The following is a 20,443-nucleotide window of genomic DNA, read 5'->3' on the forward strand; positions in this document are numbered from 1 at the left end:
GCACCATGTTGTCTATGAACTGGTTCTTACACACACACTCACAGATATTCCTTTGCTCCCACTTTACCCCTGTAATAATAAACTGGTAGTGTGGACATTTTGATGATAATCGTAAATTGGATTCCTAAAGAGCCGGTCAAATGTTCAAAGCACAGAGTTCTTGACATAAAGGTTAGGCATATGGTTGGTATTCACAAGAATATGAACATCTGTAGGTGTGCAAGTGTGTGTCTACGTGTGTGTGTGTCAGGAGCGACAGCAGCATGATGATGAAGGAGTGAGAAGCCAGGCAAAGTGAGTGAGCGTGCTGGACCACTTGACCTCATGTGGCGTCTCTGGGCCATCGAGGGCACGTGAAGCTTCACCCAGCTCCTCAGATCTCCCATGTGGCTCTAATTCACCGTGGAAAACCACACAGGGCTCCACAAACCACACAGGGCTCCACAAACCGCTTTGAAACAGAGGTGAACGTGTAACGAGCTGCCTTTTGCCTCCGGTCGGTCGGTCGGTTTCAGTCAGTGCTGCGCCGTTGCCATGTGTTGGAATTGCGGTTCATCACACAGGATGCTGGGAAAGGGCACTTCCTGTCAAGTGTTTGTTTCCTCCCCGCTGGACTGTCAGTGAGGCTGAAACACGAGGACGGTGTTTGTAGACGATGTGGACCCTGTGAGATGTTGAACCCTGAACAGGGGCCCCCGAACAGCCAGAACAAATGCTCCCCAGCTTTACTGACGTTCAATGTCCTTGCTTTCACCGTCCAGGGAGTTACCCAGCACCCCTGCCTGTCAGTTACACAACCATGCGGTGTGGCATCCTGCCCCACTGCCCCCCCCCCCACCACACACACACACACCGACACACACACACACCACCCTCCGGGACCAGCTCCTACACTCACTCTTCGTGTTTCTCAATCACAGTGCCGGCCGGACATCTATTGTTGTCGACCAGCCAACCCAGCAAATGTTTTTCTCACATGGAGTGGTCGCAATGAATATTTCTGTTTGTTCTGTTACAAGTCTGACTGTTCTAATGAATAGAAAGTACACGTCCACTAAAGATACTTTGCCTTGAAGTTCGGATTCCCATGGATCTCTCTAACCCAAAAGAGACTTGTTTGGGTAACTCTTACATAATCAATGTGTTATAAATTGTCGTATTTGTTTAGACTTGGCATGCCTGTTCTTGGGACAGAGAGGTGGATCTCAGTAACTAAGCCCCTACCCCCTACCCCCTCCCCTACCCCCCTCCCCAACCCCCCACCCCACCCTAACATCAGCTAAAACAACACACACCAAATTGTCCCAAGGAATCAAAGGAAGAGGTTTGTTTGCCTGTTAGTAGAGGAGTCGGCTATAACAGGCCTGGCTGGATGCTAGGTCCAGCTGAGAAATCCTCAATTAGACTTTATATGGAGGAAAACATCACAGCATAATAAAACCTACACAGAGAGAAAGAAGAGAGAGGCAGAACCAAACACATCAAACCAAGGTCTCTCTCTCTTTCTTGGGTTGGCAGATCAGGGAGGAACACGACAAACAGAATTTGATGGGTGTTGTGAAAGAGGGTGATGCAGACTGTGTTGGCACACCTGTAGGATTGGAGGGCTTTTTATGTCTCATGTTGATGCCCGCAGCAGTTTCCTCACCTGGAAAGTGATCCTCCCAAACGAGACAGTTTGAGTAACATACTGCCTGTTGGAGAGTACGCAGAGGTTTCATGCCAACACACACACACACACGCACACACATCCTACACATCTGTTTTGTTTTAATGCTGAATTAAGCCAACATGCCAGGCTTTGATAACTTGACTTTAAGTTAAAAAATATATATACTTCTTTCTCTGTAATTTCATTTTAATCGCTAGTGATTTAATATCATTTTAAAAGGCCCCCTATACACGCATGCACACATACACACCCTAATCTTAATGTATGTCATATGACTAGTGTAAAATGTCCTTAGTTACCAAAACCATGCAACCATCATTCCCACTAATGGCATGACAGGAGCATGGTTACAGGCTTAAACTCCCTGAGAAAAACACACATTTATCTTTCTCTCTCACACACACACATCCCAAAACTGCACATGGGACCACTTTCTTCATTAAGTGTTGCCATGAGTGAACAGTATAATAAAAGACCTACTCCACGTATTGTGAATCTAACACGTGTCAGTGCCTCATTATCATAGTGTGTGTTTTGAGTCATGCTAGATCTTGCAAACACCTCTTATCTATTTTCTACTCCAGATCTACAGGATTTTAACTGAGTTTCTGAATGACAGAGATAAACCAGATAGAACCCAGAGAGAGAGAGAGAGAGAGAGGGGGGGGGGGGAGAGAGAGAGAGAGAGGGGGGGGGGGGGGAGAGAGAGAGAGAGAGAGAGAGAGAGAGAGAGAGAGAGAAGAGAGAATACTGATCCTGTCTGATTCTACCCACATTTCAACCGTGCGATGACCAAACTACACACATTGTTTCCGTTGACAGGTTAATGTTGAGAGTGCATACTAACCTGCATATTTCTCCATGTATGCATACTGTGACTGGTCTGAGAGAGAGTGGGTCTGCTTAGTGTTACTCAGTAAGCCTTGCTGGTCAGTGTGTGTGCCTTGGATTATCCTGCCTCATCGCCCCTTGGCATCCATGTAGTCGCTCACGAAACAGCACCTTTAAGCATTTAACAGAGTTCCCAAAGATTTGAGAGGGTAGGAGAGGGTCAAACATGGGGTTTCTATTGTGCCTTCAAGCCATGGAAGGAGAGAGGGAGGAGAAGAGAGGGAGGGATCAGAGTGCAGAGGTAAATAAAGTTACGAATAATGAGCTCTCCCTGCTTTGGGGCCTAATCTGACTTAATGACAGAGACCTGGATTATATTAGCTCACAAACACACATGCTTTGCAGGAGGTCCTATCTGCTCAGATAATCTGTTGCCTCTGGCATTGGGATCTGATGAGCTCTGGTCCTCTAGTATAGATAATCAACAACAGAGGGGGCACCGGGATGGGAGGAACAGGGTTGGCAGTGAAAGGGACGGCAGCTCTCTCAACTGTTGTCAAGATGCTTGTCCTCCAAAAGTCATGTTGGTGCTCGCGGCTGGAGTGGTCTCTGTCAGGGCTCTCTCAGACACACCACGCTCGGAACCTGGCAGTCTGCAGCCACGAAGAGCTACCCTGCCATCTGCTGGCTTCACGTGCACATGTTCAAGGATTTACAGTTGGTTTAAGAAAAAGTGTTTTAATGTTAATATAATTCATAATTGAGTATACAGATCATTAAAGCTCCTTGCAGCAAGACGTACATTGAAAAGCGTTTCTGAACAGCGTGATTTCCCGTCATCTGAGGATATAAATGGCAAATATTTGCACAGCTCTTACACCTCACGCCATCTTGTATTTAGCAGGGCAAATGATGAGGAGACAAGCAGACATTCTTCACATGGCAACAGGTTGGTTTTTGAGGGTTAGAAAGCAAGACTAATATTGGCCTGGAATGCAACTAGTAAAAAAAAAAAAAAAAAAAACGTACACACGTGCTTCACAGGTGCTGTGACCATCACTGGTCCTGTCAGTCCAGCTCATATAACCCAACAGGAGGGTTGAGCCCTTTCTAAAAGCTGAGAGACCATGTCTGGCAGTGTGCTTCTCTGCAGGACTCCTGTGCAGCACGACAGGTGGGTGTGGCCATTAGCTGTCGCAGTCTAGGTCCTCCCGCTTCTGGAGTGGGGGGGCAGGGGGGCGGGGGAAGGACTGGCTGGGTGTGGGGCGTGCAGCATTGAGAGGCACAGCCTCTCCCAACCTCTTCCTTCTATCATCGCTTCTCCAGTTTCTTGAACTTGGCCTCTGGAGAAAGAGGAGAGAGGGACCAAGTGAGACACTTATGAACACACTCACTCGCCCAGACACTGACTGGCGAAAGAAAACGACTGTTTTCTTCACGCCATCAAACCCGGGTTTATCAAACAGAACATGTTGCGGTGATGTGGCATGTTGGAGGCAGGGGCTAGTTTGCTGCGTTATAGCGCCATCTGCTGTTGGAGCTGAAATAGGCAAATGTGACATGTGACTAGACACTAAATAGCTATAATTAGCCCACTAGCAGCTGGGGCCAGTAACACATGACAGTCTAATGTGTTCAGCCACAGCCTCCCGGTTTGGGATATCGTATCACTTGGTAGACAGTAGCTAAGAAGGAGCGCATATCCACTTGCAGCCAGGATAAATATAGAGCTGCAATATGAGGCCAGGCCAGTGAATCTGTGGTTGTCAGACTTTCAGTCTGTGTATCCGTCTTCACCTAGTTTCTTGGAGTATGTATCCAGTTTGTAGGCAGCCTGCTCCAGGGATGACACCTGCTCCTCGATCTGATTGATCTGGTCCAAGTAGGGCTGCAGACTGGCGTCTGAACACAGAAACACACACACACACACACACACACGCACACACGCAGTCAGATGTGCTTCTAGAAAACCAAGAGCACATGCCGGCCTCATAGGTTTTCACTGACAGAATGTGCGTTTGGTTTGGTCGGTGCTACAGCAGGGTGTCTAGTCTCTGGGAGAGACTCACACTTGTTGTTGAGGTCCTGCAGGTTTCGGCTGATGTTGATGCTGATGTCTTTCATCTCCATGTACTTCAGGCTGGTCAACTTGTTCATGTTCTCCAGCAGACGGTAGTCCTCACAAGTGCCTGGGCATGGGGGACGGAAGAGTGGACGGGGAGGAACGAAAAAGTTGAGCGTTCGGATCTGTTCTCCAACCAAGGGCTAGTCTTCAGAGATCGGAGGCCGGTTGGTTAGGGGTTACACCGAATCACACACACACACACACGACTGGAGACAGACCTGTGAGTTCTCCTTGTAGAAACACAGCCATCTTTTCGAACATGTCCGTGCACAGCTCGTTGATGTCCGGTTCGGCTGGCTCGGTAGCCTCCTCTGCAGTCTCCACCCCACCGTCACCTGTACACACACACACACACACAATGCTAGCATTCTGTCCGAATTTTTTATGAAAGAACACCGCTTGAGTGAAGTTATATCAGTACTATGCCCTCTTGACATTAAGCCCTGGTATACTGTGACAAGCGGGTGCAAATCATATCTGATCTTGTACCATTTTAAGCGTCATATTCTTTTAAATTGCAAATCAAGAAGCCGCTGGATGTGGTCAGGAGGGCAGTTTATTGTTAGCCTGCTAGCATTAGCTTGGTAGCTATACTACAAGCGCAGCTAACTGACGACACTCACTGTTAGTGCTGGGCTTCTTAGGCGCTGGTGTTAGATTTTCGGTTGCATTTTCCGGTGCCGCCGCTGCCTCTGCCTGGATATCGCTGCCCCCAGGTAGGTTCAGCGCCGTTGGATGCGCCATAGGTACCCTGGAGATACTGTCCATTGCTGCAGCCTCCTCCCCCATGGCAGCCATTTTCCCTGTCAGTCAGCCAGTGAATCACATGACTCGAAAATAAACGTAACGCCCTCTTCCCCCTCGCGCCACACCCTTTTTGACAGGTGCCTTTTGTAGTTTCCGCTACAATGAAAACATCAACAGTTCGATCAATACCGCATCGAGTGAATTTGAGAAATATTTAGACTCACAATAAATAGTCAGGAAATGCGTTATGTTCTTTGCTCTGCTCGGTAGCAGCCCGCCTGCTCTTCCGTCCATACATGCCTCCACAACAAGTAAACATCTAGAAATCTTTAAATTCGTATAAATGCAAGGTTGACTACTTCAACTGTATTTTAAACCAAATTAAACAAGACAATAGAATACATCAGTTGCATGACAGGGTGACGCACTACGCATCCACGGAAACGTCTAGCGCTGTAGTGGGAATCCATCGTGACAGGCTAACAGCGGACTGTAAACATGGCGGCGTGCACGGTTGCAGGGCTGTGCTGTACATCCCGTTATTAACAGATTTTGAGATACCGAAACACCGAAATCATGGAGACCGAAGAGGAACAACATATGACAACTCTCCTCTGCATGGGCTTTCCAGACCCTGTTGCGATACGGAAAGCGCTCCGCTTGGCAAAGAACGATATCAACGAAGCAGTAGCACTTCTAACAAATGAAAGCCCCGGACTTGGGTACGGATATGAGCCGATGGAAAGCGGGCCTGCCCCGGGACCTGGTTCCAGTGGTGATGGGGAGACCAGCGGGCGGACTGGCACTGGAGGGTTTGACCCACCGCCTGCTTACCACGATGTAGTGGATAGCGAGGTAAGGTTCAACATGGGGTGGCTTTTACAATTCAACGAGGTTGAGGGAACTCGGTCGGAATGGCTAGCCCATTTCTCATACTCATGCATGCGCCCAGCCTGGATGTCAAAGCGGGAGGGAAAACCCGCGACGTTCGCTGGGCAAGCTACTGCCAGAGATCCTTGTATGCATTCATAAAAAGCCAAGTGATAGCTCAGAATATAAATAGTTTCTTGGCACATTTTGCATTGCGATGCAGTGTTGTAGTGTGCGTGCAGAGACACATTACACCAACAGTGCCAGGCTGGCTAGCTAGCTAAATAGCTAGATGCTAATGCTAGCTAATGTGGCTTTCGCGGACAGCCAGTGAGATGGTTAGCTAATACCTAGCTAACTTTCGCTATCTGTTCTGATTGACTTGCTAGCCATCTCGCCAAAGTAGCTCGTTGGTGCTTGGGGGAGGGGAATTTGAACGAGGCGCGAATCACTGGACATGGTGCTTTAACCAATTACACAATTTAGCTAAATAGCTACCCGTTGTCAATGTGTAAATGTAGCTACCTAACTCAACAACAGTCTACGAAGTGTAATCTCAGAGAATATTAGACTACACTCAGAGAGAGGTATCCTAGATGGCTGTTACAGTAGTCAGGTGGCTAGCAGAATCATACTTTCCGGCGCTTAAAGCTAGCAAGCTTTTTTGACGGTAAAGTGAAATTAGGGACTGAGATTTTTTATTGCTAAAACTAATTGGCAGCTCTTAAGTTATGTGCCCCATCTTGAGTTTGATAGCTTGCTCACTACGGGAATCCTAACATTGGAACTCCAAGGAGGAAATTAAACGATGTCGTATAAGCAAAGTTTGAACTGGAAATGTAGCTACGTTCCCCTCCATTTAACAAACAAGCTAATTCAAAATTTAATTAATTATGTAATAAGGGACTGATTCAAACACGTCGTCATATACCTCGGGGGTAGGTTAAAGGAAAGTTGTATGATTGCTGTCAGTCATTGACAGGAAATACAATTGGAACATGTACTTTCAACAGCTTTGGGCTCTGTGTGTCCCGAGTCACTTAACACCTTCAAGACAAGTGTGAGTTCAGTGTTCACCTTCCCAGGTCCCCCTTAAGTTTGTAAATCCTTACAATGACGAAGGATTTTCCCTTTGTCTGTGGAATGACTCAACTGAAGAGATGAGGTCCAGATAGAGCACAGGGTACATAAACATCAACACGTTTTGAAACACAACCTGTTTGCCTGGTTGTCAAGGTGACGTCACGCCTGTTTCTTCTAAACACAGCCCTCCTCTCCAAAGGGGGAGATGAGGCTAGGACAGTGGCCGTGAAGTCCTTGTACGCAATACCTTGGATGTCACAACTCGTAACGGGTTACGTTTCGAAACGACGTGTGCTACTGCGGCCTAAGCAACTCAGTTTTTCTGACGAAGAGTTGGTCGAACGAAAGATGGCTTTCAAATCCTAAATCTCCGTGCACAGGTTGAGACGAATGATGTAACGCTCTTGCTACTCTCACCTGTTCTCACTGTCTCCCTGTCCTTCTCCTACACTATCTACCTTCCCTGGTTTAATTTGCATGTTTGGCTCTTATATTTTCCCTCTTTCATTCCCGTGTGTTTTGTAAGTTCAGGGAGTTCTGTCTCTCTCTGTCTACCGTGTTTGTGCTTAGGAGGCATGTCACAGGTCTGTGGCCCCATGTTCCTCCTAAATATAGCCCTGCAGTCTCTCTTGCTCTCATACACACACACACACACACACACACCAACACACACTGCAGTCTCTCTTTCTCCTTCACAACACACACACACACTCAGCAGTCTCTGTAATGTAGTGGTCTCAAAGGGGTTGTGGGATGCATAGTAACAGACTAGGGGCTCAGTTACCTTGCCACCCTGCGCACACACACACACACACACACAGGGGCCGTCCCTCCGTCCTTTGGAGGAGCTCTGCACACTCCCAACAGCTTTTGATTCTGGTGTCTGAAAGACTCAGCTGCTGTGGTGAAGAGTAGAATCCAGACAGAGAGGAAAGGCACGCCCAGAAGGACAGTTCTGTCTCCAGTCAGAAAGATTCTTCTGAACGACTTCTGATGGGGGGGGGGGGGGGGGGACTGTGTGGCGTTTCTCTTGTAAATGACCTCTAACCTTAGTGTGGAACTGCAGCATTCATCCCGACCAGTCGTTGTCTATCTCTATCCTTTCCTCTGACGGGGAAGCTGATAGCTGTTCTATCCCCTCTGCTGTTTCCTCCCTATCCATCCATCCATCCATCCATCCATCCATCCATCCATGGATCCTGTAGATCAATACTTGTATCCGTATGCAGTTATGGATGAATCGCCTGACTGAGTTAGTGACTGCTCTCGGATATTTTAGAGATCCTTTTCGAACAAGCGGCGTATTTACTTTGACGAGTGTACCCTTATCCCTAGTTTTACTGGGATATGGACTGTGATAACCTAGCAGGTTATTAACAAAATACTTGAGCTCATCCATCCATACACAGAGTTAACATAACGTTGATTGCCACAGCTAATGTCATGAATAATATGCAAATCAAGCATCACAAATGTGCAACCACAATGTAAATAATTCAATAAGTCATTCTGGCCGTTCATTTTGTATGGCAGGCCATGTTCTTCAGACAGGGACCAGGTTGACACGATGCATACACACAGTGTTCTAGTAGTACAGCGACAACACTCGGTACACCCCACAGACACGATGGTGGGCCAGTTTAGCAGACTAGCCCGTCTGTTTCGGCTGGCTGGTGTTCGATATTAAGTAAGGGAGAGATTGGAGGAAAGAGATGGATGGATAAAGGACAGAGGATGGAGGAAATAGATGAATAAAGGAGAGAGACTGAAGGAGAGAGGATGGAGGAAATAGATGAATAAAGGAGAGAGACTGAAGGAGAGAGGATGGAGGAAATAGATGAATAAAGGAGAGAGACTGAAGGAGAGAAGATGGAGGAAAGAGATGGATAAAGGAGAGAGGATGGAGGAAAGAGAAGGAAAAAGAAAGTGAAGTAGAGAGAATAAAATGCAATATGCAGTGAGAGGACTGAGGAGAGAGGACTGAGGAGAGAGGACTGAGGAGAGAGGACTGAGGAGAGAGGACTGAGGAGAGAGGACTGAGGAGAGACTGAGGAGAGAGGACTGAGGAGAGGACTGAGGAGAGAGGACTGAGGAGAGAGGACTGAGGAGAGAGGACTGAGGAGAGGACTGAGGAGAGGACTGAGGAGAGGACTGAGGAGAGGACTGAGGAGAGAAGACTGAGGAGAGAAGACTGAGGAGAGAAGACTGAGGAAAGAGGACTGAGGAGAGAGGACTGAGGAGAGAGGACTGAGGAGAGAGGACTGAGGAGAGAGGACTGAGGAGAGAGGACTGAGGAGAGAGGACTGAGGAGAGAGGACTGAGGAGAGAGGACTGAGGAGAGAGGACTGAGGAGAGACTGAAGAGAGACTGAGGAGAGAGGACTGAGGAGAGAGGACTGAGGAGAGGACTGAGGAGAGACTGAAGAGAGGACTGAGGAGAGAGGACTGAGGAGAGACTGAAGAGAGACTGAGGAGAGACTGAAGAGAGACTGAGGAGAGACTGAGGAGAGACTGAGGAGAGACTGAAGAGAGGACTGAGGAGAGACTGAAGAGAGAGGACTGAGGAGAGACTGAAGAGAGACTGAGGAGAGACTGAGGAGAGACTGAAGAGAGGACTGAGGAGAGACTGAAGAGAGACTGAGGAGAGACTGAAGAGAGGACTGAGGAGAGACTGAGGAGAGAGGACTGAGGAGAGAAGACTGAGGAGAGAGGACTGAGGAGAGAGGACTGAGGAGAGAGGACTGAGGAGAGAGGACTGAGGAGAGAGGACTGAGGAGAGAGGACTGAGGAGAGAGGACTGAGGAGAGAAGACTGAGGAGAGAGGACTGAGGAGAGAGGACTGAGGAGAGAGGACTGAGGAGAGAGGACTGAGGAGAGAGGACTGAGGAGAGAGGACTGAGGAGAGAGGACTGAGGAGAGAGGACTGAGGAGAGAGGACTGAGGAGAGAGGACTGAGGAGAGAGGACTGAGGAGAGAGGACTGAGGAGAGAGGATAACGGGAGGAAGAGAAGTAGAAACACCAAGGAGGGGAGGGAGGGGAGGGGGGAGGATCACGAAAGGAGATGACTTTCAAAATGACTGCGGTTTTTCCTCCGAGGGAGAAGCACTGTCGTCGCCCTCCATGACCCTGCAAAGGAAACGTGCGCTTACACACACACGCGCGCGCGCGCGCGCAGACACACACAGGAATACAGTTGATAACTGGTACTTAAAGGCTCTAGCTCGGAGCCTGGAGAGTCTGTATCAGACAGGAAAGCAGGACTAGCTTGTTGCCGAAATGCTTGTTACTCTATAACCACAGGACTGACTGGCCTTTTCCTTGTGTGTTGCAGAGGAGCAATGACGAGAATGGGAACTGCTCCGGAGGCAGCATGGAGTTCCCCACCACTAACCTGTACGAGCTGGAGAGCAGAGTGTTCACCGATCACTGGTCCATCCCCTATAAGAGGGAGGAGTCGCTGGGAAAGTGCCTCGTCGCGTCCACCTGCCTCGCCAAACTCGGTAAGATTGTTTGTTTTGGTTTGTGCATACGTGTGTGTGTGTGTGTTGGAGAGGTGGTGTGTGTTGGAGAGGTGGTGTGTGTGTGTGTGTGTGTGTTGGAGGGGTTTGTTTGTGTGTGTGTGTGTGTGTGTGTGTGGGCAGGCGGTGTTTATTGCTGGTGGATTGGTGTTTGTTTGATTTAGATTTATATCAAGGATTTCTTTGTTTCTAGTACTGCGTGTAGGAAGTATGTTCTGTTTGATCTGTTTGGAAGCTTTTCACGCGTATGATGCTATTCGAGGCACGGTTGCTACATCAGGTGACTACGGACCTGTGGCCAAGTCCAGAGAGGAGGGATGTGCTGTTTACCTGTCTGTCTGTCTGTCTGTCTCCTCCCCCCTGCCTCCATCTGTCTCCTCCCCCCTGCCTCAGGTCTGGCCGATGCCGACGAGAACTGCAAGCGCTTCATGGAGCGCTGCATGCATGAGGCCTTCAAAAAGGTGAGAGCTTTTATTCATACAACCCAACTGCCACCGCGCAGCTAAAAATCCATCCACACAATGACGCGCCGCCAACGCGGGAGCGCTAACCAGACGTCAGAGGCGAGCGAGAGAGTGTGTGCGAGGTCTGTCGCCAACCCCCTTCCTTCCCCTCTCCTCTCCTAGCTGCTGACCAGCAGCGCGGTCCATAAGTGGGGCACAGAGATCCACGAGGGGATCTATAACATGTTAATGCTGCTGGTGGAGCTGGTGGCTGAGAGGGTCAAACAGGACCCCATACCTGTAGGCCTCATGGGGGTCCTGACTATGGTGAGCAAACACCACACACACACACACATACATCATGATCCATATACAACTTATTTGGCACTGACCACTGAGATGTTGTGCCCTCCTGGCGTTAGATTTTCTGCTGCACTATGTGCGCTGTTTCTTTGTTCCTTTTGGATTCAAGCTAAATGAAGAAATATGCCCTGTCGATCTCCGCCAAATATTTTAGACTTATCTGTGGCGTGTTCCAGAGACGTTTGCTCATGTGTTGCTGTGTGTCCCAGGCCTTCAACCCGGACAACGAGTACCACTTCAAGAACCGGATGAAGGCCTGTCAGAGGAACTGGGCCGAGGTGTTCGGAGAGGAGAACATGTTTGCCATATCCCCGAGCAACGCCTATCAAAAGGTAACCCTGTGTGCCTGTGTGTGTGTAATGCATATTTGTGTTTCTGTGAAAGTGGTTTCAGGGTAAACATTGGGTTTAGCCGCGTGTGTGTGAGGTACAAGTGCATGGAAACATGCTTCTCTGATCTGGTGTTGCGTAACGACACTGCGGGGCTGTGCTTAGTGTGACTGACACATAGCAACTGTGGGGGGGACTCAAATTCCTGCTCTGGCGTGCGTGTGTGTGCGTGCGCGTATATTTGTGTTGTTCATATTAGTCTGCACGTAAATGGAAGTGTTTTTGTGTTCCTAGCTGGCCAGTGAACACTGACTGAACAGTGTGTGTTTGTTTCAGGAACCTCACGGCTGGTTGGTAGACCTGGTGAACCGGGTGAGTTTAGCACCAACCCACGCCTCGTAAATACCTCAGTGACCCCCCCCCCCACACACACACACACACACACACACACGCACACACACACGCTATCTTTTCTGTCTCTTGTTTCTTTCTTACTCCATTATTATGTCTGTCTCATCTCTCTCTCCCTCATCTACTCTCCATCTCTCTCCCCATCTCTCTCTCCCTCATCTCCCTCTCTCTCCCTCATCTCTCCCTCCCTCTCTCTCCCTCATCTCTCTCCCTCTCTCCCTCATCTCTCCCTCATCTCTCCCTCCCTCTCTCTCCCTCATCTCTCCCTCCCTCTCTCTCTCTCCCTCCCTCTCTCTCCCTCATCTCTCCCTCCCTCTCTCTCCCTCCCTCTCTCCCTCATCCTCTCCCTCATCTCTCCCTCCCTCTCTCCCTCCCTCTCACTCCCTCATCTCTCCCTCCCTCTGTCTCCCTCCCTCTCTCCCTCCTCTCCCTCCCTCATCTCTCCCTCATCTCTCTCTCTCCCTCTCTCTCTCTCTCTTATCTCTCTCCAGTTTGGGGAGATGGGGGGTTTCACAGCCATCCAGACCAAGCTCAACACGGAGGAGATTGAGATTGGGGTAAGATAAAGAACACACACACACATTCACTCACACACATTCACTCACACACACACACAGTCACTCACACACACACACAGTCACTCACACACACACACAGTCACTCACACACACACACAGTCACTCACACACACACACACACAGTCACTCACACACACACACAGTCACTCACACACACACACAGTCACTCACACACACAGTCACATTCCTCTCTCTGTTCAGCCCCCAGTACACTGACCTGGCTGACTCACAGAGGGAGTGGGGGGGTCGTCGATGAAACAGTTATCCCAGTTGGATAAGGGGCTGGGGGGGGATGGGGGAGTTAGACAGACAGACTTTGGGACGGCTTATCCAGGCAAAAGGTCATCTTGTTTACTTCAGGATTCTCTGTTCTCGGTGACAGGGCAGTGAGACTCACATTCTTGCCCTCCTCCAGAGAGAGAGAGAGAGAGAGAGAGAGAGAGAGAGAGAGAGAGAGACTGTGTGTGTGAGTGTGTGTGTGAGGCATCCTTGTCCTGGCGCTTCCTGTGGGGATTCAGCCCGGAACTACTCCAGCACACAGGCATTGATTGAGTACAATTCCACACACACACACTCCAAACCTCCCCGCACCATTAGCATGTTAATCAGGCTGACATGTTCAATGGAAGCAGGAAGTTGAACCTGCAAGGTTTGAACCTCTCCTGTTCCCCACCCCACTGTCCCCGTGTCTGTCTGAACTGACAGGAACAAGCTCTAGGAGAGGAGAGGGAGGGAGGGTCTGGATACTCAGAAGCCTCTCTCTGGTGAGGGTTCTTTAGTAGTCTCAGTATGAAGGGAGCGGGGAGAGAGGAGGGAAAGGAGGAGTGTTGAAGGAGAGAGGAGGAGTGAAAGGAGAGAGAGGAGAGAGGAGGAGTGAAAGGAGAGAGAGCAGAGGAACACTGGGCTATTCAGGACACTTCTCAGATTTGGCTCAAAATGACTGAAGACAGCTGGGCTCCCCTGTGGGAAACACACACACACACACACTTTCGGAAACACACCCTCGGTCACTCGCACACAGTCGGAAAACACACCCTCTCACACACGCATGCTCAATTTGTATTTGTGTGTGTAATTATCTTCCTAGTGTGTATCGGCCCTGGTTCAGCCACTCGGAGGGTGTGCAGAATACCTCAACTCCAGCCTTGTGCAGGTACGCTAGTCCTCCCTGACACACACACAAACCATAGCTAATAGTAATGTGAATAGCTAATGTCATGCCATTAATGATGTGTGTGTGTCCTGTAGCCCATGCTAGACCCTGTCATCCACAAGATGATCACCTATGTACAGAACCTGGAGGAGAAGGACCTGAAGGATAAGGTAGCTAACACACACCATGCCTGAACACACACACACACACACACACACAGCTGTCCCGTGGCAACCGATGTCAACGACTGAATTGACCGGTTCTAAAACTTCTGGAATGTTTAATTGTCTGGTCTCTCTGTAAAAATGTATTTGTCACTTTTTTTCACTTCTGGGGCTTAACCTGTTGGATGTAAAACAAACAGACAGCCGACACGAGACAAATCCACCAGTCGTGTCCGTTTAACATTACATTTAGTCATTTAGCAGACGCTCTTATCCAGAGCGACTTACAATAAGTACAGTGACGTTCCCCCCCGAGGCAAGTAGGGTGAAGTGCCTTTCCCAAGGACACAACGTCATTTGGCACAGCCGGGAATCGAACCAGCAACCTTCTGATGACTAGCCCGAATCCCTTACCCGCTCAGCCACCTGACTCCCGTAAAAACAAAAAAAGGTTCCTAACGTGAGCCGTCTCTGTCTGCTCCGCCAGCGTCTGGTCAGCATCCCCGAGCTGCTGTCAGCCATCAAGCTGCTGTGCATGAGGTTCCAGAGGGACCTGGTCACCGTGGTGGACGACCTGAGGCTGGACACCCTGCTGCGCATGCTCAAGACCCCCCACTTCTCCACCAAGATGAACTCCCTCAAAGAGGTCAGGGCTCACCCTCGGCCCGTCTCCCGGGTCAGGCTGTTCAGCGGAGCCATGCCCTGTGAGAGGAGCTGTACTGTTGCTGACTCTGTGTGTGTGTGTGTGTGCAGGTCACCAAGCTGATTGAGGAAAGCACAGTGTCTAAAACAGTGAAGAATGCCATAGACACAGACAGGCTGTTGGACTGGCTGGTGGAGAACTCTGTCCTCTCAATAGCACTGGAGGGTAAGAACACACACTCTCTCTTAGGGGTGGAACGGCACACGGAAGTCACAGTTCGGTTCATACCGCGGTTCAAACATCACAGTTCATACCGCGGTTCAGACATCACGGTTCATAACGCGGTTCAAACATCACAGTTCATACCGTGGTTCAAACATCACAGTTCATACCGCGGTTCAGACATCTCGGTCCGGTACGAGTTTGGTACAACGGAGGGAAAAGCAAAACAAACCAGGTTCCACTACGAGTGAATACGGGCGCATTGAAGATGACATGTACATTCCGATGGCATCAGTGATATTTTGCTCTATCTGTATGTGTATCTAATGGCTGGTTAAGCACTGTAGGGAGGAGAAGTTGGACATTTTTTTTGTCTTGTTCCAGTTATGGGCACACCTGGGTAATGTGGCTCCAGATATTTGTAGTCATTTAGCACGCGCCAGATGGGTTATATGTTAGCATGTTGGATGTATTTCCACTCAGATAACCCCACAACCAGTAACGTGCGGTGATGTCAGTAAGAGGCTAGGCACTGAGTTATGAAAGCCAGGTGACCTAATTAGGCTAATATGTCAAAACAGTAAACGCAGTAAACAGTACAAGCAGTAGCTTTCAGCCTCTGAACAACATGGCCAATCTTTTCTGCATACCAGCCTGTTTGAAACGATCGAGAACACGTTGTCCCTTAAGCTGCAGTAGTCCATCCAAGTCTGGTGTAGAACTCCCTCTTGCTATTAACTCATTTTTGGAATAAAATCGAACTTGGAGAAATTCCTCAACTCTGTGATAGGCAGACACTGCTGCTGTCCTTTTGACTTGAATTTAGCTGGAATTATGCTTACAATAGCTGGTGTAATGAGTTGTGCTTTTCAACGTACATGTTGAAGAAAACAGGATCAAAGTGCGCAACTGAGTTTTTCACTTGTTGTCCGCAGTGAACAGACAGTAAAAGCACAGCTTATTTAAAAACATTTTTGAATTTGATTATGCGTAACTGCTACATTTGTCATTGTAACGACAATTGGAATAACACACATATTGCATATATAAATCACAAGAATGAAAAGTAAAAATACAAATACAAGTTTATTAAATAAAATGATTTAATAAACATTTTTACGTTTGAATTGTGGCAGGGTAGGCAGTGCCTACCCAGACTGCACGTCACTGCCCACAACTGCTGAACCGCGCCGACACACAGTGCTCGTCTTATCCACCAGTGTGCCACCTGTACTACTGTACACCTGAATGGGTAACCAAAGTTTTCCCAAACTTGCGATCTTAAAGAGGCCGGTGGGTCCTCTATCTCTCGTGGGTCGCCACCACTCGCCATACTCGTCCTTTGTGCTGCTAGCTAGCTCTGACTTACGGCGGCACCAATCAGAGCTTCAAAGCTCCAGATTAGACGTCCCTAAAGAACACGAGTATGTAACAGTAGTTCTGCATTACATAAATTAATTTGCACGCAAGTTTAATTTATTTTTATACCCTGTATTTTCCGTGTAATTTCATGCAGCGAACCGTGACGCCCGTAACCGTACGGTTCAGTACGAATACATGTACTGTTCCACCCCTACTCTCTGTCTCCCTACCTCTCTCTCCCCCTCACTTTCTCTCCCTCACTCTCTCTCTCTGTCTCTCTACCTCTCTCACCTCCTCACTTTCTCTCCCTTACTCTCTCTCTATGTCTCTCGCTCTCTCTGCACACTCTCTCTCACACACACAATCTCACAAACACACTTTCTCTCCGAGACTCTCTCTCCGTCTCTCTCTCTCTCTCTCTCTCTACCTCTCTGTCTCTCTCTGTCTCTCTCTACCTCTCTCTCTCTCTCTGTCTCTCTCTCTGTCTTTCTCTCTGTCTCTCTCTTTCACACACATAATCTGGCAAACACACTTTCTCTCCATGCCTTTCTCACTTTCTCTCCCACTCCCACCTCTGTTATTTTCATCTGTTCTGTTTCCACCTCCCTCTCTCATCCTCATCAGAGGGTAACATGGTAAGGCGTACAGGGATTGACGGTGTGTGTGTGTGTGTGTGGAACAGGTAACATCGACCAGGCTCAGTACTGTGAGAGGATCAAAGGCATCATTGAGCTACTGGGAAGCAAACTGTCCATGGATGAACTCTCCAAAATCTGGAGGATACAAGTGAGTGCGCCACATACACACACTCACACTCTCTCTTTGTGTGTGTGTGTCTCTCTCTCTCTCTCTCTCTGTCTCTCTCTCTCTCTCTCTCTCTCTCTCTCTCTCTCTCTCTCTCTCTCTCTCTCTCTCTCTCTGTCTGTCTGTCTCTCTCTCTCTCTGTCTCTCTCTCTCTCTCTCTCTCTCTGTCTGTCTGTCTCTCTCTCTCTCTCTCTCTCTCTCTCTCTCTCTCTCTCTCTCTCTGTGTCTCTCTGTGTCTCTCTGTCTCTGTCTCTCTCAAACACACACAGTTATTGTACAGATAAAGACTATCTTATGTAAATACTTTACAACTGTGTGTGTGTTTCCAGGCCGGCCAGTCATCGACAGTGATTGAGAACATCCACACCATCATCGCTGCAGCTGCCGTCAAGTTCAACTTTGAGCAGCTGAGCCATCTGTTTGTACTGATCCAGAAGGTCAGGGGGCCTGTGTGTGTGTGTGTGAGGGGAAGGGGGGGGTAGCTGGTTTGGGTGTGTTTCAGGAGAGAGGGGTGTGGAAGCTAACGTGTGTGTGTGTGTTCAGAGCTGGGAGGTGGAGAGTGACCGCGTCAGACAGAAGCTGCTGAGTCTCATCGGGAGGATCGGGCGAGAAGCTCGCTCAGAGGCCACCACTGGGAAGGTGTGTGTGTGTGTGCACACACGTCCTTGTGTGTGTCTGTGTGCGTTTGTGTGTTGCTGCAATCGTCTGACACATACCCGTGTGTGTGTGTGTGTGTGTGTGCAGGTGCTGGAGGTGTTGTGGGAGCTGGCTCACCTGCCCACGCTGCCCACCAGCCTGGTGCAGCAGGCGTCAGAGGAACACCTGGGCATCCTGAGCGACGCCTACGCTGTCAAGGAGACGGTCAAACGTTGCTACATCATCAAGTGCATCGAGGACATCAAGAAGGTGACACGCCCACAGTCTGTCTTCCTGGAGCTGTCCTTATGTCTTCTCTCACCCAAACACACACACACACACACACACACTTTCTGGGGCCCTCTACAGAGACTCTTGGCAGGTGTGGTCTATAGTTCACACGGCCCTGTTTGACCTGTCCTGACCCTGTGACCTTGGCGTGTTTTCAAGCCTTTACTCATCTCCTTTCTGACCTGCCCTGCCTTCCTTCACTGGCATCTTTCCTTCCCTCTCTTTCATTTGGTCTGTATTTCACCCTCTTTAGCGTGACAGTGCAAAAGACAAGGGGACATCCTTCCTTCTCTTCTCTTCTTTCCTGCTCTCGGGGCTACTTACTCTGGCTCAGAATTAGACAGTCACTCTGCTGCCCACAGCCTCACTTCTATATTTACACACACACACACACACTGTCTCACACACATACACTGTCCCAACTCCTCAAATGAAGTTTATGTTTTTAGACTCAGGAGGAGGTAAAATCCAGCGAGACTCAGAGCTCGTTTCTTACTGGCTCCTGGGGCAAGAGGAAAGCCAGCTCATTGGCCAAAGTAAGACAAGCCCCACCCTTAATACCCCTAATGACCAATCAGCATTCGCCTTCTATCTCATTGCATACACTACACGCCAACCAATCCTGGAGAGGGTCTGGGTCACCCTGGGGGGGGGGGGGGTGTATGATTGGCCTCTTTAATGATTGTTGCATTGATTTATTTGAACCGGAGCTGATTTTTCAGGTGCGTGTGTATGATTGTCTGACGGTGAGGGGGGTCACCCTTGGTTGATGGTGTTCTTGGGGGGGGTGTCTGGTTCTGAAGAAGTCATGGGTGTGGAGGCACGGTCCTGCCCCAGCTCTGGCCCTCTGTCTGGGCCCCCAGAAGAACCCAGAGCTGACCCAGGACCAGAGCCACAGACCTCCACAGCCCCCCGGCCTGGAACCAGCCAGAGAGCTCTGCCCGTCACCATGGCGGCAGGTGCGAGTCCAAACGGAATAGCCGTCGGCACGGAATGTTCCGAATGTTCCGTGTCGCTTGGGCTGGCAGGCCAAGCTGTGAATATCTGTGGCTCCGCCTGTCTGTTTGGCCCTGCCTCTGTAAACGAGGGGCAGGGCTGGGGGCCGAGGCCGAGGCAGGGCTGGGGGCCGAGGCAGGGCTGGGGGCCGAGGCAGGGCTGGGGGCCGAGGCAGGGCTGTGGGGGCTGAGGCAGGGCCGGGAGGCTAGTAGAGGCTAGCAGGCTCACTGGTGCTGACTCAGCCAAATGTGTCAGCGCAGACCCAGTGTGTGGGTTTAGCTGCACCAGCCCTCAAACTGGGCTGAAATCGGTGATGGGTCATGATAATTAAAGTGTGTGTGTGGTGGGTTGTGCCTGTGTGTGGTCGGTTGTGTGTGTGTGGTGGGTTGTGCCTGTGTGTGGTGGGTTGTGTGTGTGTGTGTGTGTGTGTGTGTGTGTGTGTGTGTGTGTGCGCGCAGGCCTCTCAGCAGAGTCCTCAGGCAGTCTGGGTGGTTCCTGCGCTGCGTCAGCTCCATGAGATCACACGCTCCTTCATCAAACAGACGTACCAGAAACAGGACAAGGTGAGCTACACACACACACACACACCTCCCCCCCCCACACACACACACCTCCCCCCCACACACACACACACCTCCCACACACACACACACACACACCTCCCACACCTCCCACACATGCACACACACACCTCCCCCCCACCCACACACACACACACCTCCCCCCCACACACACGCACACACACACCTCCCACACATACGAACACACGCAGAAAGACACGCACCCCTCTACAGACAGATCCTCGCCCCCCCCCCGCCACATGTTTTGTCGCCATGGTAACCCCCCCCCCCCCCCCCCTCCCAGCAGAGCATCATCCAGGACCTGAAGAAGAACTTTGAGATCGTCAAGCTGATCACCGGCTCCCTGGTGTGCTGCCATCGGCTTGCTGTCACCGCCTCCGGCTCCACCGGCCTGTCTGGCTCCACCCTCGTGGACGGACGCTACACCTACCAGGAGGTGTGTGTGCGTGTGTGTGTGCGTGTGTGTGAGCAGAGCATTATCTTCTCTCTGTATAGGCAATGGGACTCTGTAGATTCATAATCCCTGGCTCAAGTTGATATGGCTGTCTCTCTCTGTCTCCATCTCTTTCTCTCTGTCTGTGTCTACCTGTCTTTCTCTTTGTCTACTTCTCTCTCTATCTC

The 20,443-nt window shown here is 49.8% G+C and overlaps 2 protein-coding genes across 7 annotated transcripts in view; one reads left to right on the plus strand and one right to left on the minus strand.

Annotated features, from left to right (window-relative positions):
* Positions 1 to 3,225: 3,225 nt before the first annotated feature.
* On the minus strand, positions 3,226 to 5,560 carry bloc1s2 (biogenesis of lysosomal organelles complex-1, subunit 2). The gene is made up of 5 exons (XM_084675555.1): positions 5,252 to 5,560; positions 4,847 to 4,963; positions 4,573 to 4,692; positions 4,301 to 4,405; positions 3,226 to 3,846 (listed from the first exon to the last, which is right to left on the minus strand). The coding sequence occupies exons 1-5, from the start codon at positions 5,424 to 5,426 to the stop codon at positions 3,815 to 3,817; spliced, it is 549 nt and encodes a 182-aa protein (XP_084531681.1). The 5' UTR covers positions 5,427 to 5,560; the 3' UTR covers positions 3,226 to 3,814.
* Positions 5,561 to 5,619: 59 nt separating this feature from the next.
* usp24 (ubiquitin specific peptidase 24) overlaps positions 5,620 to 20,443 on the plus strand; it is a 37,653-nt gene continuing 22,829 nt past the window's right edge. For 2 of the 6 annotated variants that reach the window (XM_084675548.1, XM_084675550.1), the window contains exons 1-18: positions 5,620 to 6,230; positions 10,660 to 10,828; positions 11,240 to 11,307; positions 11,473 to 11,616; positions 11,862 to 11,984; positions 12,318 to 12,353; positions 12,884 to 12,949; positions 14,058 to 14,123; positions 14,219 to 14,293; positions 14,775 to 14,933; positions 15,041 to 15,155; positions 17,197 to 17,300; positions 17,648 to 17,755; positions 17,862 to 17,957; positions 18,063 to 18,224; positions 18,695 to 18,781; positions 19,700 to 19,804; positions 20,106 to 20,258. In XM_084675548.1, coding sequence (XP_084531674.1) covers positions 5,952 to 6,230; positions 10,660 to 10,828; positions 11,240 to 11,307; positions 11,473 to 11,616; positions 11,862 to 11,984; positions 12,318 to 12,353; positions 12,884 to 12,949; positions 14,058 to 14,123; positions 14,219 to 14,293; positions 14,775 to 14,933; positions 15,041 to 15,155; positions 17,197 to 17,300; positions 17,648 to 17,755; positions 17,862 to 17,957; positions 18,063 to 18,224; positions 18,695 to 18,781; positions 19,700 to 19,804; positions 20,106 to 20,258 — 2,115 coding nt within the window. In that variant the 5' untranslated portion in view covers positions 5,620 to 5,951. The remainder of the gene's footprint in view (positions 6,231 to 10,659; positions 10,829 to 11,239; positions 11,308 to 11,472; positions 11,617 to 11,861; positions 11,985 to 12,317; positions 12,354 to 12,883; positions 12,950 to 14,057; positions 14,124 to 14,218; positions 14,294 to 14,774; positions 14,934 to 15,040; positions 15,156 to 17,196; positions 17,301 to 17,647; positions 17,756 to 17,861; positions 17,958 to 18,062; positions 18,225 to 18,694; positions 18,782 to 19,699; positions 19,805 to 20,105; positions 20,259 to 20,443) is intronic. The other 4 variants (XM_084675549.1, XM_084675551.1, XM_084675553.1 and 1 more) reach the window with 3 other exon arrangements.

The sequence above is a fragment of the Hypomesus nipponensis genome, chromosome 16, assembly GCF_054491055.1.
Source record: "Hypomesus nipponensis isolate SF chromosome 16, ASM5449105v1, whole genome shotgun sequence".
Classification (NCBI taxonomy): Eukaryota; Metazoa; Chordata; class Actinopteri; order Osmeriformes; family Osmeridae; genus Hypomesus; species Hypomesus nipponensis.

Excerpts from the sequence above, each read along its gene's own strand:
- bloc1s2 (XM_084675555.1), bottom strand. The coding sequence starts at position 5,426 with ATGGCTGCCATGGGGGAGGAGGCTGCAGCAATGGACAGTATCTCCAGG. Across the intron at positions 4,964-5,251 it reads TAAGAAGCCCAGCACTAACA|GTGACGGTGGGGTGGAGACT; the intron begins GTGAGTGTCGTC and ends GTGTGTGTACAG. Across the intron at positions 3,847-4,300 it reads TACATACTCCAAGAAACTAG|AGGCCAAGTTCAAGAAACTG; the intron begins GTGAAGACGGAT and ends CTCTTTCTCCAG.